Source organism: Dipteris shenzhenensis, chromosome 30 (genome assembly GCF_047967505.1).
Source record: "Dipteris shenzhenensis isolate YYH24624 ecotype China chromosome 30, Dip_SZ_1.0, whole genome shotgun sequence".
Lineage (NCBI taxonomy): Eukaryota > Viridiplantae > Streptophyta > Polypodiopsida > Gleicheniales > Dipteridaceae > Dipteris > Dipteris shenzhenensis.
Window position 1 is genome coordinate 48,071,129 of NC_141625.1, and position 24,460 is coordinate 48,095,588.

The 24,460-nt window shown below is 40.7% G+C and overlaps 1 protein-coding gene across 1 annotated transcript in view; it reads left to right on the forward strand.

Moving 5' to 3' along the window:
• The first annotated feature begins 21,484 nt into the window (after positions 1 to 21,484).
• LOC147882242 (kinesin-like protein KIN-4C) overlaps positions 21,485 to 24,460 on the forward strand; it is a 200,638-nt gene continuing 197,662 nt past the window's right edge. Inside the window, exon 1 of the mRNA XM_087401535.1 lies at positions 21,485 to 21,510. Coding sequence (XP_087257661.1) covers positions 21,485 to 21,510 — 26 coding nt within the window. The remainder of the gene's footprint in view (positions 21,511 to 24,460) is intronic.

A 24,460-nucleotide genomic window follows, 5' to 3' on the forward strand; every position in this document is an offset into this window, starting at 1 on the left:
AATGATATCTCTACAAGCTGGAATCCAAAATCGTAGAACCAAAACTTGAAGAGTAGCCGCTGGCAGTATTTGGAGATGTCCAAATGTAGAATATGTCCCAAAAACTCCCCAATAGAAGCTAATCTCAGCAAAATGTCAAGGTTGAGATCAATATGATCACTGAACTGGTATGATCTACCTCTTAGGCTCTAAAACACATAGAGTTCATCTTAGTAACAATTAATCCTAGCAATTCTACTCAAGAAAATAACTAGAAACCAATATGTTCAAAGCCTTCAGGTTAGAAGCATCTAGAAAATGTTGACTAAAAACAGCTAGAGAACACACAAGTGTGCCAAGAGCAAGCCAAGGAGTGAATCTAGGTAGCTTTGGAACAATAGCCATACATGTGGTTAGCAAATAATGAATCTAGAGTATAACACGTTGAGAAACCATCTCAACATCATGTGTTAGATACGTGCATAGCACTAATCCAATAGAGTGCTATAAAAGAAAGGGTTATATGCCCTAACCGTAACCCTAAAAGGCTTTGTATATATTCTACATTTTCAACTAAATCTAGTGTACAATTAGTCATTTGTGGTGTGTTCTCTAGCTATGCCCTCTCTCCTCATCTCTACTCTTCTCATCTCCCCTCTTCATATTTTATCATGGTATCAGAGCTCCCTTGCCTTCCGTTGAGTCATCGTGATCATTGTGAGAGATCGAGAGAGTAAGAGTTCTTGAGTGTTCTCTTCCGTGAGAAAAATTTCGTTCATCGAGAGTTCTTTGAGAGATTTTTCGTCAAATTCTACTCATTCCGTCAGTGAGAGTTTTCTAATTGAGAGAGAGAGATTTCAGTTTGTTCTTTAGGAGAGATTTTTGTTCAATTATATTATTTTCATTGCTAAGAGAAAGAGAGATTAGGTTCATTGTGAGATATGAGAGAGTTGAGAGAGGTTCATCTCTATTGAGAAAGAGAGAATTCTGAGAGTCAATAGTATTCTCTCAGTCACAAACTAAGCTTTAACTGAAGCTAAGTGACAGGGAAGGCAGCAAGTGGTGCATAGGCATCGACCTAAGGCCTGAGCAACTCTATAGTGAACTTCTATCCACAGTAAGCGACTAGGGCTTTCTCTCCGGCTTTAAAAGGTTGCACCTATAGCAACTACGATTCAAGGTCATAGGCAAAGCAACGTCTTCTCTCCCAACTCAGGTCACTAACAACGAACAGCTCAGGACTCCCGACTCTTGGCTCTTTGTGACGAACAACCTTAACGTAGACGACGCGTCAAAGATGCAGTCCTCCTGGCTCACAGTTGCACCTCCAACCCGTAACATAGCCACCTCTAAATAGGCAAGGCGGCCCACAATGCCCACAACCTCTCTTGGTACAACGGCGAACAAACGGCTCCGGCCCAAGCTTCTCCGACATTAAACGACCACAATGATGAGCACCACACGCCTCATCGACGGAGAAGATTATCGAAATTTTTTAAAATTATTGGCATCGAAACAAATTCCCACGAGAATCTCATCAGTCTCCACGAGTGACACATGGCACTCACCTAGGGTTCACCCTATCTCATCCTCCACGTGGAGTTGTCACCTCAGCTGCAATGCCATGTTAGCACAAACCCCAGGAATTGCCACGTCATTTGGCTTATCTAATTTGTCACATCACCCCGCAGCACCATGTCATTAGTTGACTCATTTGTTATGTCACTTAGCCACGTGAGCCTTAGCATCACATCATCATCGACTCACATCAGTGTTGACTGTCATGTATGCTTTGATTGCCACATCATCAGTGCCACTTGGCACTTAGCCTCCTACTAGGCACACTTATCTCTTGTCAAGCACTGCATGTGAACTAGGCTGCCACATCATTCAATGCTCCACTAGCACACCCCTCCATAGGCATTGTTTCTGCATGTGACCTCTCTTGCTACATTGGCATTTCATCTTTTTTGTCCCTCCACCTAGATCAAACTGTATCTCTTGATGTAGGAAGAATTTGAGGGTGCTCCAAAAAAGAAAAACGCTTGATTTTTTGTGCTCTATGTGCTCGTCACATCACGCGTACATTTCGGCGCAAGTATCACACACTTTTGAGCCTCGGCGACAAATCCACTTCTTGCACGCACATCAGTCTCTACATCGACACATCTGATCCAGCTTTTAAAACGAACAAAGAAAATGAATTATTTGCTGATTTTTCATCGCTCGACGGTTGGTTTAGATCTAGTTCAGAGTGGATTAGATCATCCTTACAGGAGATAATCCACAAAAGCCAATCGAAGCCATGTCAAAAAATCCATAAATAGTTCTTACTCGGAGTCAGTCCCTTCGCTCATATGCGGTCTCACATCATCACATTTCTTGAAACCTAACGTTCCACAGTCCAATTAGTAGACTTCAGAGTGTTCAGAGGCATCATCATTGTAAAGCCTATTTGGCTATTTTTAGGCATTGTGCAATTTATTCAAGCCTTGTAAAGTATCTTGGCTAATTTTGGCATCATTTTCTATAAGCCTTGTAATAGATTGGATTATATATTGTAGTTTTATCTTCACCGATAGTTCAGATTTCACATGATACAGTTAGTGTATTGCAATTGATTCAGATAGTGATTTTCACAGCACTTTGATTACGTTTCTTGCACCATGTCTACGACTAGCAACCTCAATTAGGAGGCATCTGCTAAGCTAAACAATTTCAACTACAACACATGGAAATACCGAATGGAGACCATTCTTGTACTTCAAGATAAATGGGAGTATGTCAATGGGTCTACACCAAAATCATTGGACGATCCAGCCAATAGTAGCTCTACTCCACCTGTTGTCGTAGCATTAGTAGCAGGATCTATAGCTGCACCAACAGTGACCGCACCTGTAGCATATCTTGTCATTATCCGTGCACGGGCATAATGGGACAAGAAAGACAAATATGCATATCATTTGATCAAGCAGAATGTGCAAAATGTCATGCTAGGACAACTCAATACCATCAAGACACCAAAAGAAGCATGAAATATGTTCGCAGCTCTTTACGATTCCAAGAATGCTTACAAGATTCTCACAGTGAGAAACCAAATCAACCAGGTTTTTCGCAACAACATGAAATCGGTCATGCTTACGAACTCGGGATCAAGGATTACAACAATCAACTTGCAGTAGCAGGAGAGACCATGAATCCCGCAGAAATGGTTCAAGTCATCCTAAATGGACTAGGAGACGGATATGAGAATCTAGTTCAAAGTATTGCCATCCAACAATAAATTTCGACACTAGAAGAACTACAGTTAGTTTTACTTGGTGAAGAATTCAAGATGCAAGCCATTCACGCACGCAAAGGTCATTCCAATGATCAAGCATTCATAGCTTCAAATAGAAGCAAAGGCAGTGGCAGAGACAGAGGCAAAGATAGATCATTTCAACGAAGTGGTCATCATCAACAACAAAGTCAGCATCAGCATCATCCTCAGCAACATCAGAATCAATAAAAAGAGAAAATCATTCCAATAGAGGAAGATTCCAAGGACAAGGAAATGCATCCACAAATGTGTCAAACATTCAATGCAATTACTGTCATAAGTTTGGACACTATGAAAGAGATTTCTGCAAGAAGCAGTACAACTAAGGCGGTCAATTTAGCAGCAATTGAGGAAATTTTTGAGGAAGAGAAAATCATCGCGGTGGACATTCAAGTCGCTATCATTATGCCAATGAACCTGAGAATATGTTTCTTGCAAGTGAGGATATGCAAAAGACTGAAACAATGTATATTGATATTGATTGCAATTCAAAAGGGGAATGAAGTGTCCAAGTCGATCAAGAAGAAGGGAGTGGCAGAGGTAGAGGCAAAGGTAGATCATTTCAACGAAGTGGTCATTATCAACAACAAAGTCAGCATCAAAGTCAGAATTAGCATCAACATCATCCTCAGTAACATCAGAATCAATAAAGAGGAAACATTCCAATAGAGGAAGATTCCAAGGACAAGGAAATGCATCTACAAGTGTGTCAAACATTCAATGTAATTACTGTCATAAGTTTGGACACTATGAAAGAGATTGCCACAAGAAGCAGTACGACTAAGGTGGTCAATCTAGCAGCAATTAAGGAAATTTTCGAGGAAGAGGAAATCATCCGATGGACATTCAAGTCACTGTCATTATGCCAATGAACCTCAGAATATGTTTCTTGCAAGTGAGAATATGCAAAAAACTGAAACAATAAATATTGATATTGATTGCAATTCAAAAGGGGAATACAGTTACCAAGTCGATCAAGCAGATCAGGATCCTTGGTACATCGATAGCGGCACATCATCTCATATGATAAAGCATCAGGAATGGTTCACAATAGAGATGAAACCATTAAAAGGACTGAAGACCATTATCTACACGGCAGATAACACACTGAATGTAGTTCAAGGGAAAGGCATTGTCCTATGAACAATTTCACTTATATGAAAGGATTGATAAAAGAAATACTCTATGTTTCGAAGCTCAGCACAAGAACCTCTTGTCAGTTGGGCAAGTACTATCAGAGACAAATTTAAAAAATATTAGCTAGTAGGAAAAGTAGTTAAGGAGGGTGCTTGTTCAAAATGCTAGCTTTAGTACCAGATTTGCATGCCATGTGAGCTCAACCATGTACAGATGTCACTTTCTGCAAAATGGCACAAGAGATATGGACATTTTCAAAAGCTTGATAGAGCTCAGAAATCAGAATATGACAACTGGAATTATGAAACTTCCATTTCTTAGAAAAGTTTGCGAAGCATGCCGCTTCGCTAAATAAAAGTGAACCAATTTCAACAGAGGCACCTCTCGAGCACGAGGTATTCTTCATTTGATTCATACAAATGTATGGGGTTATGCCCAGACCTGCAACATCAATGGTTCACTTTACTACTTGACTTTCATCCACGACTACAACAGATATTATTGAATCTATTTTCTAAAAGAGAAATCTGAAGTATTTTTCAGATTTCAAGAATTCAAAGCCATGGTAGATCAAAGTCATGAGATAAGACAAAGGAGGTGAATACATTTCTTCAGCATTCATGAATTTTTATAGAAGTAACAACATTTGAAGAGAATTCAAATGTTCAGATACTCCTCAATAGAATGCAAGAGCTGAAAGGAAGAATGGTACTTTAGCATACAGTGCTAGAGCAATGCTCAGTGAGAAGCATCTTCCTAATCATATTGGGTAGAAGTAATTGTCACTGCAAACTACTTACTTAATCGGCTTTCCACCGAACCGATTCAATGTGTATGACATCTTATGAAGCATTCATTGGACACAAGCCATGCATTGGGCATCTCTGCATATTTAGTTGCATAGCATATGCCCACATACATGACGATTGTCGCAAAAAATTGGATGCGAAGTCACACAAATGCATCATGGTTGGCTACAATGAAGAAAGCAAAGCATACAAGTTGTATGATCCCATCACTGAAAGGTCATCATCTTCAAAGATGTAATATTCGATGAAGAATCCGAATGGAAACCTCAAATATACAAGAGATAGACACACCTATATCTCAGTCACCTACAGAAAAGGTTGATGAAGAAGAGCAAGAATTACTAGAAGTACCGCGAGAAGAGCAACACCAACTCATACGGTCTACTAGGGAAAGCAGGTCATCAACCAAATTGACATATGCTCAGAAATGCAAACAATTCAGGTTGAAACCACCAATTATGCTCTTATGACGACCATCATGGCTACAGAAGGGCCAGTGTACTTCGAAGACGCAGTTGACAAGCCAAAATGGCAAACTGCTATGAATGAAGAAATGGAAGCTTTGTACAAGAATAAAACTTAGGAACTATGCGACCTTCCACTAGAAAAGAAGGTCATCACAAACAAATGGGTTTACAAAGTGAAGTATTTTCTAAATGGAAGCATTCAAAGATACAAAGCCAGACTAGTTGCACTCAACAGATGAAATGTGTACCAGCTCAATGTCAAGAATGCTTTTCTCAATGGTTACTAAGACGAGGAAGTATACATGCAGCAATCAGTAGGTTACGTTGAACAAGGAAAAGAGAATCATGTTTGCCATCTCAAGAAAAGTCTCTACAGCTTAAAGCAAGCCCCCAAAAGTTGGTAGATCAGAATCAACAAGTATTTTGCTAAACTGGGATACATGAAATCCAATGCAGATTATACTGTCTACTACAAAGTTAAAGGGGAAGACATTACTATTGCACTTTTGTATGTAGATGATCTGATTGTGACCGGAAGAATTAATAGCTAAATCAAAAAGTTGAAACAAGACTAATCTGCAGAGTTCAAAATGAAAGATCTTAGACTTATGCAGTGTTGTCTTGGAATTGAGTTCTAAAGAGATTCAGCCAGAGCCTTCATGAGTCAGCTCAAATATGCTGACAGTCTCCTAAAGAAGTTTCATATGGCAGATTGCAAGATTGCAACCACTCCCATGAAACAGAGTTTGAAACTTACAAAAGATTCAAAAAAGACTACAATCAATGACATGTACTATCGACAACTCATTGGATCTCTTATATATCTGGCTATCACACGGCCAGATATTTGTTATGCAATAAGTTTACTTGCATAGTTTATGGAAAATCCAAAACACTCACTAAAATGCAGTCAAAAGAGTCTTGAGATACATCAGATGTACAAGACAGTTTGGAATAGAATACAGAGGAAGTCATCTAAGGTTGCATGGATATTGTGACAGTGATTATGCCGGAGATCATGAGACCAGGAGATCCACACAGGATTATGTATTTTTCCTTGGTCAAGGTGCTATATCATGGTTATCAAACAAATGGACAACTATTTTTTTATCTTCAACAAAAGCAAAATATAGAGCACTCAATAAGTATTACTTGGTGACATCACACTGCAGCATTATGATAGCAAAGCAAATGTTACAGACATCTTTACCAAACCATTTGGCAAAGAGCTTTTCGAGAAGCACAGACAATCTCTTGGTTTGACGCAAAGGAAGGACATTCCCATTAAAGGGATGTGATGGAATATAATGCTCGAGAGGCCTACTTCATGATGTTCATCTTGAGGAAAGATGTTGAGAAACCATCTCAACATCATGTGTTAGATATGTGCATAGCACTAACCCAATAGAGTGCTATAAAGAAAAGGGTTAGATGCCCTAGCCCTAATCCTAACCGTAGTCCTAAAATGATTTGTATATATTCTACATTTTCAACTAAATCTAGTATATAGTTAGTCATTTGTGCTGTGCTCTTTAGCAATGCCCTCTCTCCTCATCTACACTCTTCTCCTCTCCCCTCTTCATATTTTGTCAAAACGCCATGCTAGGGATGTAATAAGTCGAGGGATGAGTGGAACTAGCAAGTAGGAAAGGTCCAGATGAGTTATTGTTAAGCAGTAGGAAGAGCAAATGAAATTGCAATTTGCAAGTTATACACTATTGTGAATTGCTGCCCAGCTCATGAAATAATTCACCTTGCAATGTCCTTGGTTGTGCAGAGCAGCTCTAGATCAAATTGCAATCAAGGAAAGAGAGTCTAGGTGGATGTACATCCGTAGGGGGAGATTCAACATGGGAGAAATGGGTTGATGGATGTTTATAGGAGCAAGAAGAAGCTACCTGCCAACTCACAATTCCTAAAAGAAGCCTAAAAGAGTACAGAAGAGGAGCAAATAGCCTGAAAAGTTGGAAAGTTAAAAGAACCATAGCTAAAAGTTAAAAGCTGGCCTTCTAAATTAGAAAATTCTAACTTTGATATATAGCCAATTATTGTATGCTAAAATTATATTTCTTTTAATTATTTAATTGATTGTTTCTTAATCATATTTTTTTAAAAAATTACCCTCTACCTATTTTAGGCCTATTGTTGTCTCTGTGCTAACATGGACTTAGGTAGAACAGAATGTGTATAAAGTAGCGGTAAAGCTCCACTTGTACTTGCATAAGGTAGGAAATAATCCCTCTTAGAAATCCAACTCGCATTTCTACATGCAAGTGCTACATGCGATTCCTACATGCAACTTCTACATGCAACTCCTACATGCAACTTCTACATGCAACTCTTACATGCGAGTTCTGCATGTAACTCCTACATGCGAGTTCTACACGCAACTTCTACATGTAACTCCTACATGCAACTCTTACATGTGAGTTCTACATGCAACTCCTACATGCGAGTTCTACATGCAAATCCTACATGCGAGTTCTATATGCAACTCCTATATGCAACTTCTATATGCAAGTTCTACATGTAGAGAGAGAATGTCTTACAATTCATATATGCAGAGAGAGAAGCTCTCCAACTTGTATAAATACCTCATAATGGAATGAAGCCCACACTCTTTGGGGCATTGTGTTGAGTTTTACTTTGGTATTCTAAGCAATTGTCTCAAGTGTCCATGCTTCCTTGCACTCCACGTCCAAAAGCATGTCCTAACCTTGCAACTCCTCCTCCCCTCTCCTCCAACCTTGCAACCCATCCTCTCCCTCTCCTCCTCTCTTCTCCTCCTCCCTTTTTCTCCTCCTCATCCCTTCTCTTTCTCCTTCTCCCTCTTCCTTCCTTCTCCTCCTCCCTCTCTTCCCCCCTCCTCCTCCTCCTCCCTCCTCTCTCTTCTTTTCCCCATGCTCTTATACATTCTTTCTCTCCCACTCCTATGCTCTCCCTAAACCCTTAGTTCCTCAACCCTATGCTCTCCCTAAACCCTTAGTTCCTCAACCCTTAACCTCCATGATCTACAAGGGAGACGAGTTCTCCACCATGTACTCTACCCTGAACCTTGGAACCTCTTCTAAACTCTGGAACCTCTCTCTAAACTCCGAAACCTCTCTCTAAATCTTGGAACCTCCTTCTAACCCTGAAACCTCTTCTAAACCTAAGAACCTCCTTCTAAACCCCGGAACCTCCTTCTAACCCTAAAACTCCTCCTAAACCCTGCAACTCTAAATGAAGACAAAAGCCTTCATTACCTCAACCATGATGATACACGTTCTCTTTACACATGCATGCACTATGTTTGCTTCCTACACTTAAGCCTACATCTCTCACTGAAGAACGACTTGAGGTCCTAAGCTACACGTATACTACAAACGACAACCCCGATATATATGTAGGTGACAAAACACCTCGGAACCCTGCATATACTGAGAAAATCCTGCTCTTCCCGCAGAAGCCATGGAAAAGAGCTGACTTTTGGCGCCACTGCCGAGGAGACTAGCATCTCAAGTAATGAGTAAACATATGCAAGTATGTGTAAAAAACAAACTACTTCGATTTTTCATGAACATATTACTCAAGAGCTAGGAGAGCTAAAATTTTTCCAACTCAAGTAAATAATAATAATAATTTCCTAGCTCTTCGTTATCGGTTTAGAAAAATGCATGTTTTCTGAAAAAACAGCACCTAAAGGAAGACCATGGGATGGTTGTCAGAGTGTAGAGATTGAAAATCTGAACATTTCTCCTTTTTACAGAAGTACATTCTGACACAACCACCAAAAGTTATGAGCAATCGATGATTAAAGATTCTAAATGCCATAACCCAAAAGAAAAATCAAAACCACCTCAAACTTGGAAAAATTCAAAGGTACACTTGTGTTTGACTAAATCCACAGCTCCTCCTCCTTCCGTATAAAAGAGCACCCATCCCTCTTATACTTTTTCTTTCACATCTTGCCTCCATCCTCTTCCCCATTCCAAGCCCTACATTAGACACTCCTCCCTCTCCATCAACCACCAACCTACTCCCATCCTCACATGGTAAGTTACTTCGAGTCCATCTCCCAGCGATAACCTAGCCATCCATCCACCTTCCATTGATCCTCAACAATCCCATTACATCAAGAAAGACTTAGAAAGCGTTCAGGTGACCATCTCTTCCTCCCTTTGGATTTTTGTCAAAGTTTTTTGTTTTCTGTCAAAGTTTTCTGTTTTCTATCAAAATTTTTCGTTTTCTGTCAAAGTTTTTCGTCCGTTAAGTTTTTTTCTTTTTTCCCCCTCCACCCCTTCCATCTCCACCACCACCTTTCCTCCCCCCTTCTCCCTCCACCACCACCCTTCCCCCCACTCCCTCCCTCCCTCCATTCCCCCCCCACCCCTCCTCCATCTCCCCCACCTCTTTTCTCCCTCCCTCCTGCCATTTTCCTCCCAGCCCCCCTCCATTACTAGCACCCTTTCTTCCCCCCCACCCCCTCCCTCCCTCCATTTCCCCCCCCCCTCCATCTCCACCACCCCCTTCCCCCCCCCTTCTCCCTCCACCACCACTCTTTCTTCCCCCCCCCCTCCCTCCAATCCTCTACCCCGAATCCCCCCCTGAGATTCAATCACTCCCTTTAACTCCTCCATGCTAACATGGCTGGATGCCATCGTGACAATGATGGGGATATCAAGCTCGATGCAGAGACTAATAATTTCTATAATTGACGAAATAATAATAATCAAGGCAGGCGTCCCTTGGGAAAACTTAAACTTCCCAAATATAATGGTAGGGGAGATCCAGCCTGATTCCTCCAGCATTTTGATGCTGCATGCTGAGCAGGTAGAGATCAATCCCATGAAACCAAGGTGGCTGGGTTTCCCATGGCCTTAATTGATGAAGCGTTTGAATGGTACCTAGACCTTCTAGTGAAAGACCGCGCCACATGGGACCTACTTCAAACAGAATTTAAAAACCACTTTCAAAGGGAGAGGCTCCAAGATCAACCTAAGCAAGATCGAATAAGGCTGTCAAGAAGATGTATGCACGTACCCGGGCAAGATGAAAAGATTAGTCGTCAAATGTGATCCATGCCTAGATGCAAAGTACCTCAGGGCCTGGTTCATGGCAGGGCTAAGAAAGAAAATCCAAAGGATATGAAAAAGATTAGCAGCTATGAAACGTTCAGTGTTGCTCATGCGGTAGCCATTGACGTCAAGAATGGCATGATCAACTCTGACACTATTAGTGATGACGACAAATCTAGTGCATGAGATAAGCGCTCAAAAAAGGGCAAATCCAAGTACATTGCCGAAACATCAAATGAAGATCGCCTAGAGGCCATGACCATGAAGCTGAAAGAAAACATGATGCAGGCCATGGAACAAAAACTTCACTTATCTCAACCGCCAACTCAGATGTATCCACGATGAGAAAATGTCTGGTGTCCACACTGCATGGCCAATCATATAGCAAATGAGTGCCCCATCCTAAGAGCTAGGATCACTGCACAAGCAAATCCACCACCAAGGTTATGGTGCCATATCTGCGTCATTGGCAGCCATGATGAAACAATTGCATCTTCAACATGCGCAACAACCCACCTCGACCTCAACAATACCAAGTGGCAACCATGCCAGTGTACAGGCAAGTGGCACTTTGCACAAGCATCTCCACCTATGAGGCTAAATCATGTTCCCGTTCGGACACAAGTCCCACAACTACTCATGAATCCAAATCCACGACCATATCCAAGAGCACCAAATCCAGCCCCTCCGGTAGTTCCAATACATCAATTATAAGCCGAGGAAGTAGACTTGTCATTTGAGTATGAAACACAGTACCCAGTGTACTATGTAGAAGGTACAGAGGGTCTAATACCAATTTATGCAAATCAAGTATGTCCCAACACATTTCGAGCACCAATCAAGTGCGACGATTGTGGAGAAAATCATCGGATCGCAGAGTGCCCTCATCGTGGTAGCCCCACTACTTTCCAACCACTCTGCAGAGATTGTGGCATAGGACATGCATGTATGGATTGTCCCATGAAAAACAAAGTCCCACAACAAATACAAGTTAAGCATGATGTCCCAATCGGCATCATTGGGGTGGACCATCAAAGTCATAGGTCTGACAAGTGTAATATCACAACCTATAAATGTAATTACACGCCAACAGAAAGAGGCCACCAAGGACCCTAACATTCCAATCCAACCAAAGCGACTTCTTAAAAAGAAAGCACAAGTGCCTCCACCTCTGCCAAGCAATGAGCAGCCGAGCTCATCCACATCAACTCTCGAGCCTCAAATAAAAGAAGCTCCATACGCAAATGCAGAGGTGGAGAAGGCTCGTTTTCAGGCACTTCAACAATGGGTACAAAAGGAACAAGCTCAATTTGAGGCTAAGAAACAAGCTCAATTTGAGACTGAGAAACAAGCTCAAGACCCAATCCATGACTTGGCCCCACAAAGTATTGATATTGTACTCGAGCCTCTGTTCCAACAACAGACTCCACAACATAATATACTGCCACATCAACTTAAAGGACCTGCACTCTCTAGCATCCTAAGTTGCCCTATGTCAATTCCCATCGGAATCCTCCTACGGAATTGTCCCAATCTCTGGGAGAGTTTCAAAGGATGGATTGAACTCGCAAATCCTCCTCCACCTATGAACGACATCGAAGATATTCCTGTGCGAATGGGTGAGAGAGATGACATATGCAACATTACTTTGCCTTTGATCCACAAGGCATATAATGAAGTCCACGCCATAGTGGATGGTGGAGCAAGTTTAAATGTCCTATCAAAGGAGCTCTACGAAGAATGGGGTCTCCCACGAATGCAAAAGGCTAATTTCAACATACGCCTTGCCAATGATTCACGAGCTAAACCCTTTGAAATAGTGAATGGCATGTCCACAATGGTCGCAAGAGTCTACTTTTCCCTTCGATTCACAATCTTGGATCTCCCAAAAAAGACCTATCAAATCTTAGTAGGACGTCCTTGGTTACGGGAAGCATCAGTCTTCTATGACTGGGGAACTGATAGACTGACAATCCAGAATCACGACACCGCAGTCAGGGTGAATGTGGGATCAGGATCTATAAAACCAATTATGCCTAGAGCATTCGATGACACATCTTCAACGACAATCTCAAGCAAATTAGCTCCCTTACAACAGCATGCCATAGTAGGTGATTCATAAAGAAATGTAAATAATTGGATACAAACATTGGCAACCATCAATAACTGCCATTCATTAGACCCCATCTTCTCACAAATAGATGCTAAGGTGCTACAGGTAGATCCTCCACTCACACATGAAGAACCAATTGATCTTATGGCTGACCTCGAGTGGGATAATGAACTTGAAGAAGGTACCCATACCAACGATGACTACACAGCCTGCCGATGCAAAGTTTCTCGAAGTACAATCTCTCCTCACCAAGGGCACATTGTTCCATAGGGATGGCATATTGCTTCGCACAATCCTTAACCATCACCTCAAGGAAGTAGCACAATTCCTATCCACAATACTGGGGGTTAAGTGCGACAAGAATCAATCCCTTCCACTCCACACATTTGTTTTTACTGAGTAGGAAGCTAAAACAAGACTGGGTCCAGCACTTAGTCATCTTCTTTATAAAAAAACTAGATGGTTCATCAGGCCAAAAATGTAAAATTCCACACTTACTGGCTATAATCATCAAAAAAGAACTACACGAAAGAGAAATGACTCTTCCCCAATTACCAAAACCAATTGAGGAGTTGGGCATACCCTTCTCACCAGTATGGGAGTCGTCACCATTTTCTCCTACTACCACATTGATAAGTGCAGATGCCTTAGAGGAAATACCTATTCTGGAGGTTGGGATTGAGGAATTGCACCATGAGATGCTACAACTTGGTGCACAACTGCAACCAATATATCTCCAATAACAGCAGCAACCAGAGCTCGAGTCAAAGATCGACACCAGAACCCGAGGAAAAATCGGCACCAAAGCCTGAGGCTACATCATTACTAGAGCCACCCATCGACGCCATGCCAGTCGATGAGCCACAAGGGGAGCTAGTGCCAGATCAATAGTATGACTATTGTATACAAGGGACTAAAATACCATTGGAACAACCTCCCCCAAGTATTACAGAATCATCAGGATGGCTACATGGGCATCACTTATATCAGCAGTATCATAGACCTCATCACTGTCTATCATTCTCCAACATCAAGCTAGCCAAATGATCGAAATATCAAAACTATTCACTAGCTTGGCCAAGAAATAATATGTAAGAGAATTGAACAGACAGACTGCAACAGAAATCAAAGACCAATTCTAGGCAATCACCATAGAGGTCAAGGCACTTCGAGTGCAGATAGATGAGAAGGAGGTAGAAGAAATGCGCATGAACCAAGCTCTCCAAGCTCAAAAGAAGGCAGTAAGGGATGTGACCTCCAACCTCCACCAAAGTCAAACACAGCTGACAGCAACAATACAAGCAACAGCAATCCTACAGACCTACTATAACTCCTTGACATCCGCACATACTCAACAGACGGAGGTATTGGCACAAGCTCAACTCACTCTAATTCACAAAGAAGAAGAGCTCCAGGATTGCAAAGACAAGCTTGAAGACATGAAACAATCTTTGGTAGTACGTGCCTTCAGCATTGACGAGCTTACAAGGGAATGCAGAATCTTAAAGGATGAACTTGCTACCGCTCAAGAGGCTAGCACTTCACAAGCACAAGTCTTCGAGCAATGGTTCAATACCACTAAAGACATTCCTCAACAAGCAAAGATCACCTTGCAAATGAGAAAGCTTAAGGAGGCATATACAACCATCTACTAGCAATACAAAGAAAAAATAAATGAGATGCACTCCCAAAAGATAATCATCTCCAAGCTTGAACTCCAATTGCTAATGCACAACAATGAGGCATTGGAATACAACACCAATGAAGCCCCACTACAATGCACAACGGTGGTATACCAAGAGCTTGTAGCTGCTCTACAAGTGTAAGATCACCTCAATGCATGCGTGCTTATCCAATGGAAGCAACTCCAAATTAGGATCATATCTGCTCATCCAATAATCAAATGGGAACGTTCCATAGGGACCAAAACCCTGTGCATAATTTGCCAAGACTTGTCTAAAGATGAGAAAAATATCTTCTGTCTGTCTACACATGCCAAGTTTATAGCACTCAGGATGGATTCTTTCATTGCATATGTATGCCTCATGGGTAGTCCTCCCCTCAAGGTTATTACAGGTTTGTTGCCATTGCTACAAAGGCCATCACTATTATTTGCAAGGCACAACATAACTGACTTCCCACCCATGCAGTTGATGATCCCATCGCACCAACAAAAAGAAGTGCCAGAAAATGACAGCGCCTATCTCACATCCAACTTCCCATATCTAACCACTCTTTCTGCCAACCTTATAACCTCACTTACCCTTGCTGCTACCACCCTCTTAACCTTCCCCGAGCTCCATCCTAACATCTATTTCCTCCATCGTCTCTCTGCTCATGCCTCTCACCATTTTCAACTAAACCAACTATCACAAACTTACGAGCCCCTCACACCTAGCTTCTTCCCCTCCCTTGCTAATCCTACCCTTGAGGATTACCAAGCTTCTCAAACCATTTGCCCAGTCCTTCCTTCCCCGCCTTTGCTCCCCCTTCTGCAACTAACACTCTTCCATATTTCTCCCCCATGTCCCTAGATTCTCTCCTTGCCTCATCATCACCTCCAACACTACTTGTGCTTCCATCAGCAAAAAATGACAGTATTTGATTTTGAATATCAAGATCCAAATAATCCAATTCGTACTCCCATGCCAAGTTCCAATGATGGGTATGATTTTGATGAGATACCACTTCCTAGTAACCCCATCAAGGAATTTTGAAGCAAATATCCTGATATGAAAACTCGAGGTGGATGGACCCTGGACAACTTTCCTACCAACCTTCATCAGCGTCAAATTAATGAAGGTTGGATAAGCAAGTTGGATCCACAACCTGATTGGCGCCGTCCCAAGCTCTTTGATGTAATCTTCTTAAAGGAGTACCTATGTGCATCTCCATGTCTTAGAACCCATCCCAAGTTCTATGCAGTTCCACGATGTAAAAAGCCAACATACACACTTAGGATGAAGATTGAACCATTAATTGGCCAATGATCAAATCATACTCTGGTGTAGAATGGAATATCCAAGGCACAATAATCCGAGCACTTTAGCAGCACAAGCAAATACTGTGCGGCAACATTGATCGCTTCCTACGCCTAAGTGCTACATTCTGTAAAACATTGGAATTCCTTCTAGAGGTCCCATGTTACCTCGATGCCCATTTGCCTCCACTCAATTTCAATCCCAATGAGCAGGTCGATGCTCAGATTACAAGCCGACTCTATCAAAGAGTGATCTTCTTAGAAGCATGCCACATATCTCTGTTTGAACAAATGGTGGATATAGGCTACCTGGAAACTGAGCAAAAATTGTATGGTACCAAGGTTTTACAGCAGGCTCGACTGGCACGACACAAGTTCCACAACCACTAGACTAAAGGCATGGCAATCTAGGTCCATGCTCACAATAAGCCATAACCTAAGGACGCATAATAAAATGGATCCGGGAGTATGTTGTCTCTATGCCAACATGGACTTAGGTAGAACAGAATGTGTGTGTAGAGTAGCGGTAAAGCTCCACTTGTACTTGCATAAGGCTGGAAATAATCCCTCTTAGAAATCCAAGTTGCATGTTTTACATGCAAGTTCTACATATGATTCTTACATGCAACTCCTAGATGCGAGTTCTACATGCAACTCCTATATGTGAGTTCTACATGCGAGTTCTACATGCAACTCCTACATGTGAGTTCTACATGCAACTCCTACATCCGAGTTCTACATGCAAATCCTACACGTGAGTTCTACATGCAACTCCTATATGCAACTTCTATATCCAAGTTCTACATGTAGAGAGAGAATGTCTTACAATTCCTACATGCAGAGAGAGAAGCTCTCCAACTTGTATAAATACCCCATAATGGAATGAAGCCCACACTCTTTGGGGCATTGTGTTGAGTTTTACTTTGGTATTCTAAGCAATTGTCTCAAGTGTCCATGCTTCTTTGCACTCCACGTCGAAAAGCATGTCCTAACCTTGTAACTCCTCCTCCCCTCTCCTCCAACCTTGCAACCCATCCTCTCCCTCTCCTCCTCCCTCCTCCTCCTCCCTTCTCCTCCTCCCTCTTCCTCCTCATCCCTCCTCTTCCTCCTCCTCCCTCCTCCTCCTCCTCCTCTCTCTTCCCTCCTCCTCCCTCCTCTCTCTTCTTTCCCCCATGCTCTTATACCTTCTTCCTCTCCCACTCCTATGCTCCCCCTAAACCCTTAGTTTCTCAACCCTTGACCTCCATGATCTACAAGGGAGACGAGTTCTCCACCATGTACTCTACCCTGAACCTTGGAACCTCTTTTAAACTCTGGAATCTCTCTCTAAACTCTGAAACCTCTCTCTAAATCTTGGAACCTCCTTCTAACCCTAGAACCTCTTCTAAACCTTGGAACCTCCTTCTAAACCCTGGAATCTCCTTCTAACCCTTAAACTCCTCCTAAACCCTGCAACCCCCAATGAAGACGAAAGCCTTCATTATCTCAACCATGATGATACTTAAGCCTATGTCTCTCACCAGAACACGAATCAAGGTCCTAAGCTACACGTATACTACAAACAACAACCCCGATATATCTGTAGGTGACAAAAAGCCTTGAAACCTTGCATACTGAGAAAACCCTACTCTTCCCACGGAAGCCATGGGAAAGAGCTAACACCTATACAAATGTTCTCCTAGGCTTGCTGGGTACACATCTTGACCTAGACAACTAAAGGTTATCCTAACTAAAAGCATTTGTTAAAACTGAATATAAGATCACATCATCATCATGGAGAAACATTGTGATCTTGATTTGAATCTTAGTGTTAGGGTTTGTCCCTATGAAACTTACCTCAATGGTGCAATTTACCTCATTCTCAACACTCCCTCTTAAATTGCATTGGATAACAGAGGGTACACATACAAGATCTTTTGGTTTTTTGTTGCATAATATACTAAAATATAGAAAAAGAAAAAATCATAGTAGTATGTGAATGTGTCAGCACACTAACTATGAAGTGGAAGTCGATACAATGAGTACAACTTAGATCATGTACATTAATGGCTATGTAGCATAACTTAGATACTATATATCAATGTTCACTTCGCCATTGTAAGTTGTAACCTTTCGAAACAAAAACCCAAAAACTATGCAAAAGGGATGATGGAACTATGACAAAAAGAAAGTCTTCCTCCTCATCAAAGACTAGTCGATCAGTGTTATGACTATGTGGTATAGATGGATAAGCCAAAGTTGAACATGTCACAAGTCACTATAGACTACGAAGCTAATCTATAGAAGAAGCTAAATGTGAAGCTAATCAAGGGAGCTGAGAAGATGTAATTGAAAAGGTTCCACCAAACTAGGGTTAGGGTGTCACCAAACCAAAATAAGTGGAAGTACTACTTAAGATATGCAAAATTAGAATAAGATCAGTCACAATGGGGGATTATAAGAAATTACATAATCATTGTCAAATTTTACATAATCATTGTCAAAAGAGGGATCCAACGGTTGCATAACATCGGGGACTAGAGGAGTAAGTATGGTACTTGTAAATAAGAGACTTTGCTTTGTGGTAATATCCCATAAACCTAAAGAGGTATGATAGTGGGTTGTTGCTAAAGATTCTATGGGAAAGACTTGATAGCTTGAATATCTTGAACGCTCAAGTAACATAAGCTGAAGATAACCTATAATTGAAGTGTCTAAACATTTGTTGACACCATAAGCTTATCAAAGAGCTGATTGTAAGAAAGCCTAATAAACCAAATTGCAAAAGAGAATGCATTTGAGCTGCCGAATGCTAAATGACATAAAGAAAGGTTGTCTGGACAAACTAGTAGTCTAGTATCGTCTATGCAAAATAATGATGAAGACATGCAAGAATGTTGTTGTTCCCCAATTTGCTCTATGGAAATGATTAATAATATCATCTATGCTATGGCAAGATTCAACTGATGTTGAAACGGCATCATGCTTAGGGCTGATCTATTAGATCACAAGTGGTGGTGAAAATTGAATCAAGAATGATGCACTATGGCATAACTGAGTTGATGCTAAAATGTTATCATGCTTAGAGCTGCCTTGTTGACTACAAAGTGGCTAACAACTTGTTGACTACAAAGTGGCTAGTAAAAATTGAATCCACGAATGATGCACTCTAGAATAAATATCTAAAATCTAGTGGAGATGGAAAAGCCGCATACTAAGGGATTATATGCAAATCTGCATGATCAAATATGGAGTCTCATACATGCAAGCATGTGATTGTTATATATCATTACAATGGTAATCTAGATGGAAGGGCCTCATGCTAACTCAGAATAATGAAATCCATGGTGACTCATAATAATGAAAGCCATGGGTTATGTAGAGACAAGGCATTCAATGGTAGGGGGATGAGCATTTTTTGAGCGAAATCTTCCAAGTGTCTGAGCGAAGAAAAAAAAAAGCTTCCAACTATGTTAAAATATGGAAAACTAGATCAAAACAAAACATAGTTTCACTTAGAAATATGCAAAGTATTATAGCAATGCCTATTTTATACACAAATCTTTACATGAATCTTTGGGAATGGTGAGTAACAGAATGGGATGGCTTTTGGAGAAACCCATGTGTAGAGTAGACTTCTCTATGAAAATTCCCTTATGATCCTTCTTACAATTTTTACTTAATTAGGGGTGACATTGAAAACTCTCTCTCAACCTAGCCTATGAAAGGGTTTATCCAAAGATTTTGTTTTTATGTTTTTTAGTTTTGAATAGAAATTTCTTCAATTTTTTTAAAATGTGCTCCTAAAAAACGTGACAGAATTTATTTTTGCTATCAAAGAATAAATTTTTTTTTTTGTCATGTTGATCTGATCCCAGAGATCGAAGTAGCTTGTAGTCTTATCTAATCCCATGGATCAGATTATTGTGAGATTATAAGATAATATGATCCCTAGGTTCGAATTAGCTTGCAGTCTCATGCTAATTCAATCCCTAATAGATAGCACACTAATTTGGTCCTGGGGATTAGATTAGCATGAAGTCTATAGGATAACCTAGCCCCAAGGATCAAATTAGCATGAAGTATCGACCATTAGCATGTAGTTTCCAATAAGGTTGCACCCTAATGCAATCTTAGGGATCATATCAGCATGCAGTGTCATGTTAATTGGATCCCCAAGCTCATATTAGCGAGGGACAAAGCACTCTAATCCAATTGGATTATCACAAGGATGCACACTAATCTAATCTTGAGCATCAAACTTGCATGTAGTTTTACACTGATCCAATCTCAAGGATCAAAATTTGCATGCTAATCTAATCCGCGGGATTAGATTTGCATGAATTCTGATGCAAAGAAAATCCCAAGGATCGTTTTCAGTTGAGATTGTAGGCTTTTTAATCCTTGGGATCGGGTTTGCATGAATTTTCTTAATAATTCTAATCCCTTGGATTATATTCTTGGAAAATTTTTCTCTATTTTGATCCTCAAGATTGATTTTGTCTATGGTGTATGGTGATTTTCTTTTTATTTTTTCAATCTGTATCAATTGTATCTTTCTCTTTTTTTCCCATTTTCACAAGTTTTTGGATGAAAAACCAGTTTCCTTGCGTCAAAAGTCTATTTGTTACTATGTTTGCTGTTTAGTTTAGCTTTTTCAATGGAATTTGTTTTTATTGCCAAATTGTCTCTATTTCTTTGTGTAGTCCATTAAATCTTAAGATTGTCCACAAGAGGGGGAGTGCTTCTAAAAGTGATCCCCTTGTGTCTTTCCCTGAGCTTACACCTATAGAGGAAGTAAAGAAAAGTAGCACCAAAGTAACATTTCTTGCTGCCAAGTCAAAGCTTTTTGCCTCTGAGAGTGCTCTCAACAGAAGCAAGAACGGAAGAGGGAGAGAGAGAAATAGAGAGCCACACAAGTTTTGGTGGGTGCAGAACCACCCTAATCTTCTTTTTCATTCATTTATATATGTGTTTGAGTATTGTACATAACCGGGGTAAAGGCACAGTGACCTTTAACCCCCACAACCTCCCACTTAAAGGACAATGTGCCTTTAAGGGAGAACAACCAGTGAGCATCCTATCCAATGCCCATCAATACACGACAATACTCAAACCGCTGACTAGATAGACTCTTCATCAGCATATCTGCAAGGTTATCATCTATATGAACCTTAACAAGCTCTATGCACTTGTCCTCAAGTACCTCCCTGATGAAATGGTACCTGACCTTAATGTGTTTGGTCTTTGCATGAAAGACCAGATTCCGTGCTAGCTGAATAGCACTCGTGGAATCACTATGCAATGTCGGTACACCTGTATGAATTCCCAAATCTCCCACTAGTTGATCAAGCCATATAGCCTGCTTGCAATCCTCTGTGGCTGCAACATACTCAGCCTCTGTGGTAGACAAAGCAACGCACTTCTGTGCACGAGACATCCACAACACTGCACCACTTGCAAAGGTGAACACATAACCAGAAGTGGATCTCCTACTATCCACATGCCCTGCATAGTCTGAATCTGTGTACCCAAGTACACGCATGTCTCCGCTACCAAAGCAGATGCACATCTCCTTGGTACCCTTCATGTACCTCATGATGCACTTAACTGCCTCCCAATGCCTCTTTCCTGGATTAGCCATATGCCGGCTAACAATTCCCACTGCAAATGCAATGTTTGGTCTAGTAGCTATCATAGCATACATAAGACTCCCAACCGCTGATGCATAAGGAACCTTGGCCATCATGGCCCTTTCCTCATCTGATTTGAGACTATTTGTATGACTCAGTTTCACATATGGAGGCAATGGAGTACTCACTGCCTTCCCCCCCTCCATATTGAAATGCTGCAATACTTTTATAACATACTATTTTTGTGAAAGCCAAAGGAGTTTCCTACTCCGATCACGTGTGATGCGCATACCAAGAATATGACCTGTAAGTCCCAAATCCTTCATATCAAAGGCCTCATGCAACTTGGCCTTTAATGCATCTAGCTCATAAGTATTCTTGCTAGCCAATAGAATATCATCCACATATAGTGCCAAGATTATCAGGCTATTATCCTTAGCCCTTTTAGTGTAGAGGTAGTGATCAATTTCACTCCTTCTAAAACCTTGGGACCAAATAAAAGCATCAAACTTCTGATACCATTCTCTAGGTGCTTGCTTAAGACCATAGAGACTCTTCTTCAGCTTGCAAACTAAATGCTCTTTGCCCTTTTCTTCAAAGCCTTCCGGCTGCACCATGTAAATTTCCTCATGCAAATCCCCATGCAAGAAAGCTGTCTTGACATCCATCTGCATAAGCTCCATGTCCTCTAATGCCACTAGTCCAAGCATGCATCTAAGTGTGGTCATCTTCACAACCGGAGAGAATATCTCATCAAAGTCCACACATTTCTCTTGCTTGAACCCTTTATCGACCAAACGGGCCTTGTACCTAGGCACATCATCAACTGTGACCTTCATTTTGTAGACCCATTTACATGGCAATGCTTTCTTTCCATGTGGCAAAGAAACCAAGTCCCAAGTCTTATTCTTCATAAGTGAACTCATCTCTAATTGCATAGCATACTCCCACTTGTGTTGATCCTCGCGCATCATAGCCTCTCTGTAGCAAGAAGGCTCCCCGCAATCAGTAAGCATCACATAGTCTACCCCTGGAACAAACCTATCAAGCGGTCTAGACACTCTAGATGATCTTCTCGAGTTGTAGATAAGCACTTCATATTTATTCGATTGCAACCAAAGCAATGTAGCTGCTTATTGCGAAAAAAAATTGCACTTGGAATGGCCTTTTCATTGCTTAATGCACTCATTTCTATGCTCGCATGCTGTGCAATGTCCCTCATGTCAAACTTTCTTTGCAGTTAAGTTTGGATGCACCGCATGTGCCTTCAGTTTCATCCACATCTCATCCCAAAGTAATTGCTTCTCACTTGGAAATATGGTGTCATCAACACACAACTTGCATGGTACTTAATATGTCCTATGATTGTTGTAACCCACTTGTGCAACTTAGCTAGCCAAACCTCATTTGCTATGCCCTTTAGTTGGCAACATATAGTTAATGCATTTTTCCTTTTGCTTACTCTTTGCACAATGGTTTGCTTTAATGTATCCAATAAATTGTCATCAAGACCAAGCTTCTAGATCATTCTATGGTCCATGTGCAAGACAACTAATATCGTTTCTCTTTGCACATGGCCAAATAACTTCTTCCATTCCCTCGTGTCACTTTTAGTTTCCATTCCTACACATGAATTGCAAAACATAACCAAAGGATTTGGGAAAATCCTAAAGAATGCTTCTTAGCAGATCAATCAAATCAAGATCTCACATATAAGGATTTCTTTTATTGATTTGTCTTCATCCTTTGAAACTAAAACCATGCATCTGTAGCACAGTATAGGTATGTATTCCCTCATGCCATTTTTAGTTTCCATTCCTACACATGCATTGCAAAACATGCCCAACAAATTTAGGAAAATCCTAAACAATGCTTAGTAGAGATCAATCCAATAAGGATCACACATATAATGATTTTTTTTTTAAATTTGTCTTCATTCTTTGAAAAAGAAACCATGCATCTGTAGAATAGTATAGGTATATAGAAGTAGTCGAGGGAGATGGGAAGGGACATTGACAATAGTACAAATATGTAGAAGTAGTTGAGGGACATGGGAAGGGACATTGAAACATTGTTTCCTTCTTCATCAAGGTAGTCTCATGAGAGGCAATAGTCATAGAAGTATTGTAAGTAGTTGTCATTCTCTAGGTATGACAAAAAGAAGCTTAGGCCACATGTAGCTAGGCGAGGATTTTTGGTGAGCTTCAAAGGGTTTATGATCTTCCTTTCAGCCTACATAAACACAAAATTTTGAACCAAGTATAGAGAGTAATAACCCACAAGAAACCATAATAATGTGATAAACAAATAGCACAAAGACATCAAGCAGTTCGCATGAGGGTCCAGGTCTTCAAGTAGAGAAGCGTTGCACATTAAATTCCTCCTACGGCCAACTGTGCTTTGGGTGAGGGCTTGAGGCAAGCATTAAAAGTATCATGCATCCTAATAATTAGTCCATTCTCCATTCCTCCACTCCTTACATAAAGTAACGTCATGTTTCCATGTCTCTTAATCATCTTTAGTCCCTTCATAATCCAATAGTATCTTCTATTAGTAAATTCCATTTTTATTCTTTTTTTTTATTTTCACCTTTTGCATAAGGTCTATAAGTACGAATCTCTTCACATATGTTCATAAGTATAAATGTTCACACTTAACACAAAAGAATATTCCTAAATACATATTTTTTAAATCACTCTCTTTGTGGATCCCTTACGTAAAGGGATGTAATCTTTTGTGTGTGTGTGTGTGTGTGTATGTGTGTGTGTGTGACATATCAACTACAAGGTATATTAAAGAATGTTAGAAACAACGAACCATGCAAATGACATTTGATAGCTATGATACTTTGAATTAGGACTTATAGTAGATAATATTGAGGTCTTTTCAAAGTATCATACCCATTAGAGACATGCAAATATGATAGAAGCACCCTGATGCATATTTTTTAACACTCATACATGGTGCGTGGTGAGAAACAATGAAAA